This window comes from Gekko japonicus, unplaced genomic scaffold (genome assembly GCF_001447785.1).
Source record: "Gekko japonicus isolate JY-2015 unplaced genomic scaffold, Gekko_japonicus_V1.1 scaffold196, whole genome shotgun sequence".
Taxonomy (NCBI): Eukaryota; Metazoa; Chordata; class Lepidosauria; order Squamata; family Gekkonidae; genus Gekko; species Gekko japonicus.
In genome coordinates, this window is record NW_015173129.1 from 1,507,579 (window position 1) to 1,519,674 (window position 12,096).

Here is a 12,096-nt window from a genome sequence, read left to right on the forward strand (position 1 = left end):
GGGGGGGGGGGTCTGTGCAGGGTTTCCCGGTTGGGGGGGGGGGCTTTCTTCATTGTCCAACTTTCACACCCATACATAGTAATGGGCAAACTATGGCATGAATTATCTTGGTCACCAGTGACAAATACTTAGGAATCTTTTCTACACTTAAGAATCTACAGTTAAGAATCTTTTTTTAGTTCCTTCCCCGAGCTGCGGTGGCTCAAGTTGTTAAGACGCTGAACTGCAGGCTGTGGAAGGTCAGTAGTTCAGCAGTTCAAGACCCGAGTGTGCCACATGACGGAGTGAGCTCCCGTCTCTAGTTCCAGCTCTGCCAACCTAGCAGTTTGAAAGCAAGAAATTGCAAGTAGATAAATAGGTACCACTTCAGTGGGAAGGTAACAGCATTCCGTGCGCCTTGGTGTTTAGTCATGCCAGCCACATGACCACAGAAATGTCTTCGGACAGCGCTGGCTCTTTGGCTTTGAAACAGAGATGAGCACCGCAACCTTAGAGTCGGACTCGACTGGCTTTCGAGCAAGGGAACCTTTACCTTTACCTTCTACAGTCTCAATCTCTTTCTGATTTCTTGGTTACAGTCTCCCTTTTGGTTGATGATTGAGCCAAGGAATAAAAAATATTTAACCATTTCAATTTATTCACCATCAACTTTAAAGTTCTGTAATTCCTTAGAAGTCATTACTTTTGTTTTCTTGATGTTCAGCTGTCATCCTGCTTTGGCACTTTCTGCTTTAACCCTCCTCAGTAGCCATTTCAGGTCTTCACTGTTTTCCTCCAGTAATGTGGTTTCATCTGCATATCTCAAATTGTTAATGTTCCAAAGTTACAGACATTTAACGTAGGTACTACCAAGGTTCCCCATTTGAGTAATGAATGTATAGACAATTGCTGACCTAATGCTGTCAGTATTTCGAAAATGTCAGAATTCTGTGTTTGTAGCTTATTGAATGTTTCATTCACTCAGAGGTATGAGATTTGGTTTGGAACTAGAGTGGTAAACTGTGGTATTCATGCTAGTCATATTATGGCAGCCATGGAGATATACTGGGTGGCTTTGTATTGTTAAGATTGGTGGTAGAAACCTTGAAAAACACTAGAGACAATGTTTAGTATATATTCTGAATCTGAAGATCACATCTAATCTGCATTTTTTTTGTATATACAATCACATAATTCTTTGTATCAGTGAAGTGGATCGTTAGCATGTAGATGTAATGGGTGGAAAAATGGGAGCATGAATACAGCTTCCTATCTTCTCTCCAACCCAAAAGGTATCTAGGCCTGCACATGCGCTGTCCTCATGCTACCTCTGATCATTGGCATCAGAGATCATTGTGTAGGCAGGGAATTGAGCCACAGGTGGTCTTGGAGCCAAATTTCTCTCAATTTCTTTTGTGTGCTTATACCCCGAATAAAACCGTGCCCTTGTCAGACTCTACCACAAAATCTCCAGGAATTTCCTAACTTGGAGCTGGCAACTCTAGTCAGGCCTGGCCCCAACGAGTCTTCCCTCAAAGGCCAAAAAAAAAAAAGAAAAGAAAAGAAAAAGAAAGAGAAAAAGAACCTGAAAAGGACCCCATCTTCTCCTCCTGTCTTTTTACTCAAAGAAGCACAGCCTGGAAGACTGTGGTTGCTAGGGTTGTCACTCTGGGTTGAAAAATACCTGGAGACTTTGGGGGTGGATCCAGGAGAAGGCAGGGTTTGGGGAGGGGAGGGAGCTCAGCATAGTACAATGCCATAGAGTCCACCCTTCAAAGCAGCCATGTTCTCCAGGGGAGCTGATCTTGTCAACTGGAGATCAGTTGTAAAAGCGGGAAGTCTCCAGGCCCTGTTGCGGGAGCGTGAATGTAGCGGTCCACGACCAGCCCTTAGGCAAGTCAGCACCCTTATGGACTTTCCAGCCTCCCAGCCTTACCAGCTCTTTGCTGCAGTTCTTGCTGCTCTTGCCCCTTATAGTAACCACACTGCACAGTCCAGTGGTACACTATGTACAAGGGTTTTATTCACAAGATATACAGACAAACTGCTTCGCCAGACACTCGGTTTCATCAGAAGAGATGTACATGGCTTCTATACAAGACTTATATATAAAGTTCCACCAATCAGCTGTAAGCTGAGTCATGGTGACTGCTCACTGTCCAGTGCCAGTCATAACCGGTTAGAACCAGGCTTATCACACCACCTGCTGATAGGTAGCTGTCAGATAGCTGTCAATTAGATCACACTGATCTTCCTACTGGAGATTAATTTACAACAGGCCCAACCTGGAGGCTGGCAGCCATAATGGTTGCCTAGCAACAGCCAATGAGGGAATCATTTGTTAAAGCTACAGGTGGTTCTTTTCAAGTTTTTTAACCCTACCCCCAAGGTATTTTTTTTTTAGATTTCATATTTTTCTGCAAACCTGGGGCACTTTTCAGATTTGTACAAAGGTTTGTCTTGCCCATTCACAGCTCCAGTCACCTTCAGTTTTGGCTGACTTTGCTATTAGAATATATGAAGGAATTTTCAATTAAATCTGGTTTCAGAAAAGATTCAAATTTAGTAATCCAGTTCTAAAAGCACTATACTGCAAATAGTATAAAGTAAAATCTTCTTTAAGTCCTTATCTTTACCTCCTTAGGCTCTGTATTCTTTAGTGAGGAGTCATAGAACATTCAGAATTGAGATGAATTTAAGGTTTTCAAGAAGAATAATTTGGATGTAATGGAAAATCTGGTAAAGGCTCATCAGGCGTTGAGTTACAAAGAAGTGGTTTTTATACAGGGGGATAGCCCACTATTATTTCAGGGTTTTTAAGGTCACAGATTTGGTAAATATGCTATTGAGGAATTATAGTGGTTTAAGTGAAAAAAACATCTTTCAAACTTATAATTAGCATTGATCAGCTACTTGGTAGTTCAGTTACTAAAATCTATTCCTTGTTACTAAATCTAGAAAGTGCTTCTTCAGATTATACTAGAAAATGAAATGGAGATTTACAGACCAATATTGATAGATTTGCAATTTCTTTAAAAGATCGTTTCAGTAGTGTTTCACTCTGCACAAACTTGTGGCTATATTTGGTAATATGCAGGATCAGTTTTGACAATATGGCTCATTTATGTTAGATTTATTTTACATATTTTGGAAATATGATTTGGAAATCAGTTAAGTTTGTTAACAAAAGTTGAATTGTTAGTTAAGTTTGTTAACAAAAAGTTGGATTGTAATATTCCCCTGATCCAAAAGTCATTCTGTTGTGATATGTAAACCCTTTGAGATGTAGAATTGTTTTTGAGCCTATTTACTGCTTTTAATTTGGCAATAGCGACAAAATGAAAAAAGTAAGAACCTCCTTCAGAGGTTAAACAGTTCCCCATGTGTGGAATAGTGCCTTATTAATTTAATTAACATACTATTCAAAGAGCCCGGAGAAATAATTTTCAATGTTCAGATAAATTTATTGAGTGTTGGGCATTGTTTATGATGTTTTGGAATAAGAAGGTATGTGAGAAGGTGTTTCCTTATGCATTTTATGAGTTATTACAATAGTACCTGATTTCCTTTCTGTAGTTGGGAGTACAAAATGTTATATCTGTTGTGTTATACTTTGTGTTTTATGTTATATATTGAAATGCTAATAATTTTTGTAAATGAACCTGCTGTATGTATATTTAATAGTGCAGTTTTATATATTTATACCTACTTCATTTATTCTGAAATGAATTACAAGTGATCAGTACAAATGACAAATTATTTGTCTATTAGTGTTTGTTCTGGTGTTCTGATAAAATGCAAATAGTCACCTTCCAGTTATCATTGAACTCTTCATTTGGTGTTTAACATTCAGCTTGTTTCCTTAGTAAAGGAACAAATATAGAGTTTGCCTAATATATATCCAGAACTTGCTATCCTTGAACTTGTTGCCAAATATTTATTTATTTCCAGTATTTATACCCTGAATTTCTGCCCTCATCTCAGGGACACGAAGGCAGCTAACAGATTAAAAATACAGATGAAAAATATATTTAAAAATGATTAAAACCAAACAAAAACACACCATTAAAACAAAACCAAGCTAAAGTACAAAAACAATTAAAAAATAGAACACAGAATGGAATTATTTAATTCGAGTGGAATAAAAGTCTAGTTAGTTTTATAAAAACAACAGTGAATCCCTTGGCACTTTAAAGGTTAGCAGTTTAACTGTGGAATAAGGTTTTATTGGCAAGGGAATATTGGATGAAATGTTGATTTGTAATTAATTCCTAATAACTTTTTAAATAATTTTATTCAATTTTAACAGAAAAATACAAAATGGAAGAGAAAGAAATATAAAATATTTCATCAACCATTAAAAGGTTCATATAGATCTTACTAAGATTAAGGACATAAGAATAGTAAATATAATTTGAAAGTATACTATTTAACTGAAAATATATATATCAACATGTGTTATACATAACAATGATATAGTTCCTTTGGAATTTCCTTCTGATTAGAAAAATAAGTTAAAATTGGTGACCAAATTTTCTTAACCTTGAAGAGGGCACCAGTTAATGTCGTCTGATTCAAATTAAAAGTAAGTCTAGCTAAAACATAGTGATTCCATAGTCGTGTATGCCACAGCTGTAGAGTTTTTTTGTACTTTGTATTTTTGTAAGAGGTATGAACAGTAAGCCATATTAATGGCCAGAGATACATTGGATTAATTTATAGGGTTGCTAATGCCTCATGTTTTTGTAATGGTGTCTCTTTGATTTTTAGTTGTTTTATTGTTTTTACCACCTTTTTCAGCTCTAACTGTATGCTTTCTGATTTAGGTTCAATATTAAAGTGCAATTGCAGATTGTAGCAAGCTTCATGCTCACCGGTGTTTCTGGAGGTGCAAAGTATGCCCAAAATGGACAACTTTTTGGACGCTTTAAACTCACTGAAACGCTTTCTGAAGATACTTTGGCAGGACGACTGGTGATGACCAAAGTCAATGCTGTTTATTTATTGCCAGTCACTAAAGAGAAATCAGTACTGACCCAAGGAACCAAAGAGAAGGTGTATGAAGCAGCAATAGAGGAAAAAACAAAGGAGTATATCTTTTTGAGAATATCCAGGGAATGCTGCGAAGAACTTAATCTTCAATCAGATTGTGAAATGCAGGTATATTTGACTGGAAATTTCTTACTACAGTGGCTCTTAATTTTTTTAATAGTCCTCATTATCTTAGGTATATCAGTAACTCTTGTTCATCTTAATCATCACAGCATATATAACACTGATACTTATTTTAAACAGAAGAACTGAACAGTAAATATTCTAATGTTATACAGGAGTTCTGTTGCACTGTCACTAACTCCACACTGGTTACATCATATAATACAATTTTATTTTGTGCATTGGGGCAGCACCATGTAGTGTCAGTTACTGTGATTCACCTGCTGTTACAAAGCAGTATTCTAGAAATGGATACTAGACTACCAGACACATCTTTAAGATTAGTGCCACTGAGTGCATTTGCATAGTATATTAGGAGCAGTAAAGGCATATGTGGAAGGCACTTTCTGTACTGTCAGAGCTCCTGTGCCAAGGATAGAAAGTATAGCATGGCTACTAGGGGTATTTCCAGTCCCCCCCCACACATATATATATAATATCTTATTCATAGTAAAAGGTAAAGGTTTCCCTTGCTCAAAAGCCAGTCGAGTCCGACTCTAGGGTTGCGGTGCTCATCTCCGTTTCAAAGCCGAAGAGCCAGCGCTGTCCGAAGACGTTTCCGTGGTCATGTGGCTGGCATGACTAAACACCAAGGCGCACGGAACACTGTTACCTTCCCACTGAAGTGGTACCTATTTATCTACTTGCAATTTCTTGCTTTCGAACTGGTACTTATTGGTATGTTCTGGATATGTTTGAGTGTCTAGGTGTTAGCCAGCATTTTCCGGGATACTGGTAAATGGGTCCAAAAATTCTGGAAATATTTGGGAGTAACCCAGAGTATTTAGGGCCAGCATTTTAAGGCTCCCATGAGGTATTTATCAGGTATCTATTGGGTATTTTTTTGGCTCCATTTATACCAAGCATACACCCCTTGAGGTCATCTTAAAGAAGCCAGTCCTGCATCTCAATTATTTTAGCAATTATGAACCCATAGCAAATATGTGTTCATTTATTTTGAACTGGTGTAGTGGTAAGAGTGTCAAACCAGTATTTGGGAGACCCAGGTTCAGTTCCCCACTTGTGCCATGGAAGCTCACTGAACCTTGGGTCTGTCACATTCTCTCATTCTAACCTACCTCACAGAGTTGTTATGAGGGTAAAATGGAAGAAGAAGAGATTGGATTTACTCCGCCCTTCACTACCCAAAGGTGTCTCAGAGCAGCTTACAAACTCCTTCCCCTCCCCACCACAGACACCCTGTGAGGTAGGTGGGGCTGAGAGAGCTCTTGACAGAAACTGCTTTTTTCAAGAATCGCAGAACTATGGCTTGCCCAAGGTCATCCAGCCAGGTGCAAATGGAGGAGTGGGGAATCGAACCCGGTTCTCCCAGATTAGAGTCCGCGCACTTAACCACTGATGTAAGCCACTTTGGGTCCTCATTGAGAAGAAAGACTGGGTACAAATGAATTAATTAAATAAATAAGCAAGCCTCCCGTTATTTAAGTCTTGAGCTTATTAATTTTTTTTAAAGTTTTTTTTCTATCCCAGCAGCGGTGGGCTTTCTCCCCAGAAAAATGTAGTACCTTCAGTTACTCTGCTGTGGAAGGCCATATTAAAATATCAGTACCATCAGTCATGGTATTCTCCTGGATGGGTGGCTCTGAAGTTTGCTTTCCATTAACTGAAGGTGCTTTGTCTATGGAATGGAATTTTTCTGGCTCCCTTCTTCTGCAGCAGTCCATTGAGCGCCCCCCCCGTCACTGTAATTAAGGCTGGTAAAAAGGCACCAATCTTGTAAATATGAATTGCCTCCTGGTGACAAGGCAGGAAAAATTCACAAACGTTGGCCCACAAGTAACCAATGTTGGTATGTGTGAATATATTCCTGAGCTTCCTGAGCACAGGTCCATGAAAGCAACCCAGGTCAGCAGAATGCACATGAGATGGCGTTAGGGCTGCCAAATGCAGCCGGGGGGCGGGGATTTCCCCGCTTCGGACCTCCGATTACCGGTGCGCCGGAATCGGGGCCCAGGGGAACCCCACCCCCGCATGCGCGTCACCCAGAAGTGACGTCGCACGCTGGGGGCGGGGCCACGCGATTTGAGGGTGATGCGCACGTGCCCGGGATCGTTTGGGAGCCTCCCCGCTCCCGGACGATCTGAATTTGTCAACCCTAGATGGCATGCAAGAAAGAACAAAATAGGAGTTCTAGATATGGTACATGATCAAGACCAAAATGAGGTTGGTTCAAGAGCCAAGATTTTGGAAGCAGCTGTTCTAGAGCAAGTGTAATTAGTTCATCACTAGCATTGTTTCTTATAATACAGAATCTGTTATAGCTAGTTCCTTTTTTTTCTATTTGTATTTTTTATTTGAAAGAACATGCAATAATACAGAAAATACTGTATAAGAACATTTTTTACAGTTTAGTTGAAATAGAGCAACAAATGTTTTGCAATAAACAATGATACCGTATGTGCAATAGGAAGAAAGAAACAGGTGAACAAAGAGAACTGTAAGGTTTTGTAAATTTGTAAACATTTTCATTTCTTGTCAAACAAGTAAAATTAAGTCTATGGACAAATCCAGCATTCATAGACAATTGTCATAATGCATTTTCCCTTGAATCCCCCCCCCCCTTATTTTTCCAGCTTAAAAATTATTTTTTTCCTTCCCCAGTACAGATGTGGAACTCATTTGATTGTTTTCCGGTTTGGGATTCTGATAAACATGTTAATCATGCTTGATGTGGGGAGGGGGGGAGGCAGGGATTCATCCCTCTCCCCCGCACCATTTCCCCAAGCTGAAACAGCTCTAGGTGAGGGGCATCATCTGCCCTGTAGTGTTACTACATGTGCACTGGAGCTGTTTTGGCTGGAGAAAATGGGGAAGAAGAAGAGAAGAAGAGATTAGATTTATACCCCCTGCCCTTCACTTGGAGTCTCAGAGTGGTTTACAATCTCCTTTCCCTTTCCCTCCCCACAACAGACACCCTGTGAGGTAGATGAGGCTGAGAGAGCTCTTTCAAGAACTGCTCTTTCGAGAACAGCTCTGAGGGAACTTGTGACTGACCCAAGGTCATGCCAGCAGCTGCATGTGGAGGAGTGGGGACTCAAACCTGGTTCTCCCAGATTATAGTCCACACTCCTAACCACTACACCAAACTGGCTCTCCAGTTTGGAGGAGGGGGAAGAATGCTGAAGCGTCACTTGAGCAGTTAGTTCCCTGCAATTGCTGTGGGGCTGCAGGGGAAGGTGAGATGGGTTGTTGAAACCCAGACAGACATTAAAGAATGTACCAGCTAGTTTGGCCCTTAGCACATCAAGTAAATTAAGTTATTTAAACCATTCTATCCCAATACAAGGCATACTACATTTACCCTTTGCTCATTTTTTGCTTTTTAAAAGGACCCTTGTGTTCCATTTGTCACTAGAGTGACATTTGATCAACTATTGTGTTATTATATTTTCAAACAGGTGCATTCAAATGTTTTGCTTGCTGTTCTCCGTATGGGAAGGACAGAACCTGATACAAGCCTCACCCTGATCCCTTTGAAGTCAGCTATGCAATTTTACATATTAAATTGACAAAAAGGCTTTGAGATCATGACCTATGAACCTGATAAAGTAATCTAGATTATTTGAAATCTTGCACACATTGTTGTGTTATTTAGGATGGTCTTAATACAAGATTTTGTTTTTGAGAAGAGTTCTGTGAGAAGGCTGGATTCTGTTCACTAAAAGATGTCACTGAGTTATAAATGTACAGGTATATATGCAGTTGCTTATGAACACAAATGTTGCTGCTGTTACAAAAAATTTCCTTTGGGCTTTTGATTAAGATGGCTAGTAAAGATCTTGATTTTATTTGCATGACCTCTCCGGGTATTTTAATAAGTTGACAAATATAATTGAAATAGCTTCTTCCAATTGCTGGTTTTCTGACATAGCTTTTCATTAATTTATTTATTTTGTATGCACTGTAGGTCGAACTTCAATTTCAGTTAAACCGCTTACCACTCTGTGAAATGCATTACGCTTTGGACAGGATCAAGGACAACAGTATTCTCTTTCCAGATGTCAGCATGATTCCCACAATACCTTGGAGTCCCACCAGGTACAAAAATACAAACACTTTGATAGTGGAACCAGACATATTGATATTATATTGAATAACTTGTAAGAGATGGCTCAGGCATGCCCTTACACCAGAAGCGCATTTTTGCTTGTCTGTGTTTTGCAGTAATTGGAAGTGAAAAGGCTGTAAATAGCTAACATCCTCTGAAAGTTAAGATTTGGATTTCAGCTTTATTTTCTCTGACATGAAAAGTAAGTTGTAATGAACTGCATCCTCTATTACAGAAGCAGCTTTTGAAGCTGGTAACGATAGATCTTCAACGTGGTCTCTGTGCTTCACACCCATGGGATCTAGTGTGCACGCGCTGGATCGATGGGCATTGTAGCAAGCTCTTTAACAGATTTTCGCGCCCAGTCCCTCGGGCATGCACAGGAACCCCACTGCGCATGCCCAGAGGATTGGACGCGGACATCCCGCCAGTTCCTTTTTTACCGCCGCATTGGAAAGACCTCTTTCTTCATCAGTCTGATCGGTTCGCGTGTTTTGGCTTTTTGCCTCACGGCTCTTTGGATTTTTCTTCAGTTTATTCTTTTTCTTCGTTGTTCTTTCAAAAAAACTAAAAAAAAAACCCTTTTATTTTCTGCTGAGGGGGAGGTTGCCGCTTTACCTCAGTCGGGCCTTTGGGCTACCCCCCCACCCCTTCTTTCTTCTTCATTTTGGGTTTTATGGAGAAGAAGTGGGGCTTTTTTAATAGGTGGAAGGGTTGCGGTAGTAAACTTGCTCCTCCTTACCGTGATACCCTTTGCATACTTTGTCTCGGAGAGTCTCATCGACCTGAATCTTGTCGCCACTATGCTCGCTTTTCAAACCAGACCCGGAAAAACCGAGCTGCGCGCCTTAAAGTGGCCCTGCTAGAATCGGCTCTACATCCTTCCTCAGCGATGGATGCCGAGAAACCATCTACCTCAACAGCTTCGGCATTGAGGCCTGCCTCCGATATCGGCCAACTGACACCGAAGCCTCTGGCATCGAAGGCACAATCCTCTGCTTCCATGCCGGTGAAAAAAGAATCCAGGCCAAGTAAGGAACAAAACCCACAAAGAAGGGCTCTTCCAAACCCCTTAAGGCGGCAAAGAAGAGGAAAGTAGCGGTGGCTGCACTGGGTGATGCCCCTAAAGTGCCTCCCGCTCCAACGACTGTATCGATACCGGAGGCCCAAGTCCCTCCACCGAAACCAACCATCCATGTCTTGGACTCCCCTGTCCACCAAATGGAGCGTCCTTACTCCGACATCGAAACAGTAGAGCTCCTAAGTCATCAAATGGATGCAGAGCCTTCTCCGTCTCCTTCCCCGTCGTCAACAGTATCGGAAGCTCCCGACATTGATCTACGTCGGCACTGATATGCTTCATGCGACACGCAGCGTCACCCTCCATGTCTGTACGGTCAATCTGTCGATATCGACAACCGAGATTTATACGGGCTCCACTCAAAGACATGCTGCTGCTTTGTCTCCGAGGCATCCACGGTCCAGAAGTCGATCCCCGTGAGTCTTCTTACCCCCACCACCACCTCTGTCTTGGGATCAACGACAGATGAGGTATCTGTATGGGGCTCAGCCACCATCCTTGCCATGGCTGACTCCGGCGAGCTATTCCGTCTGGGATCGATATTCATCCCACTCTGCTCATAGATCGAGATCGCCCCACAGGTCGAGACCTTCAGCATCTCTCTCTCGTCCTCCTGCAGACAATCCTGCCCAGCATAACTTGGATCACAATCGTCCTCCCAACCCTCAGGTCATTCAAACCCCAGTCGTTTCCACCCATGGGAGGGCCAGAGGAGGAAGAAAAAGAAGGGGACAGCAAGTCCAGTGGACTCGGGTTCTTCCAGAGAGGACTCTCTGTCAGAGAAAGGGGCAGCAGCTCCTAAAAGTCCTTATAGGTTGCAGAAGAGACTGGACAAGAAAAAGTGAAGGCTGAATGACTCTGAATTGTGCCTTTGAAAATTTTTTGAATTGAGATGCTTTGGGGTATTTCCTAATATCAGTTAAATTTAAGATGTGGGAAAAGTTAACAGACTATGTGACTCAGTTTGTAATGAGATTAATATGATATGATAAATACACTAGATGTGTATTTAAGCTGATTAGACTATCTCCTCTCTTGGGTTTTTAGTCAGTAGTGGGTATCTTTTCTTTATCCCCTTAAATGTAGTCCCCTTCCTTATTTCTGTTATAGTTTGTAGTGCAATAAAAAATTCCCCATTTGGGAGGGGAAAAAAGAACTCTAATACCAACATGGGACGTCACATTCTATCTTCGGCGATGCAGTAAGAACCTGCCAGCACCCTCCTCCGGGTAGGCCACTGCTCGCTAATCTCCCATGGGTGTGAAGCACAGAGACCACGTCGAAGATAAACAGGTTGCTTACCTGTAACTGATGATCTTCGAGTGGTCATCTGTGCATTCACACCACCCGCCCTCCTTCCCCGCTGCTGTCAGCTTTCTACATTTTATTTTTTTTTGTTGAGCCCCCCGAAAGGGATTTTTTAATTACATTTTTATAAACACTACAAACTACAACAGAAATAGGATAAGGGACTACATTTAGGGACAAAGTAAAGATACCCACTAATACCTAAAAACCCAAGAGAGGAGATCTTCTAATCAGCTTACACAAACATCAAGTCTTAATTCCACTAATCCCTTTACAAACTGAGTCAGATATATCATTGTCTTTTAAAATTCTTAAATTCAACTGTTATTAAGAAATACCCCCAAGCATCTCAATTCAACATTTTTTTAAAGGCACACATCAAAGTCCTTCAGCCTTCACTTCTCCTTGCCCCGTCTCTTCTGCAACTTATAAGGGCTTTTAGGAG

General features: G+C 41.0%; 1 protein-coding gene across 1 annotated transcript in view; it reads left to right on the forward strand.

Annotated features, from left to right (window-relative positions):
• Nucleotides 1-12,096, forward strand: part of LOC107119568 (probable helicase with zinc finger domain) — a gene marked incomplete at its 3' end in the record, with an annotated part of 135,928 nt that overhangs the window by 62,083 nt on the left and 61,749 nt on the right. Inside the window, exons 11-12 of the mRNA XM_015422077.1 lie at nucleotides 4,806-5,139; nucleotides 9,122-9,252. Of these exons, the coding sequence (XP_015277563.1) occupies nucleotides 4,806-5,139; nucleotides 9,122-9,252 (465 nt within the window). The remainder of the gene's footprint in view (nucleotides 1-4,805; nucleotides 5,140-9,121; nucleotides 9,253-12,096) is intronic.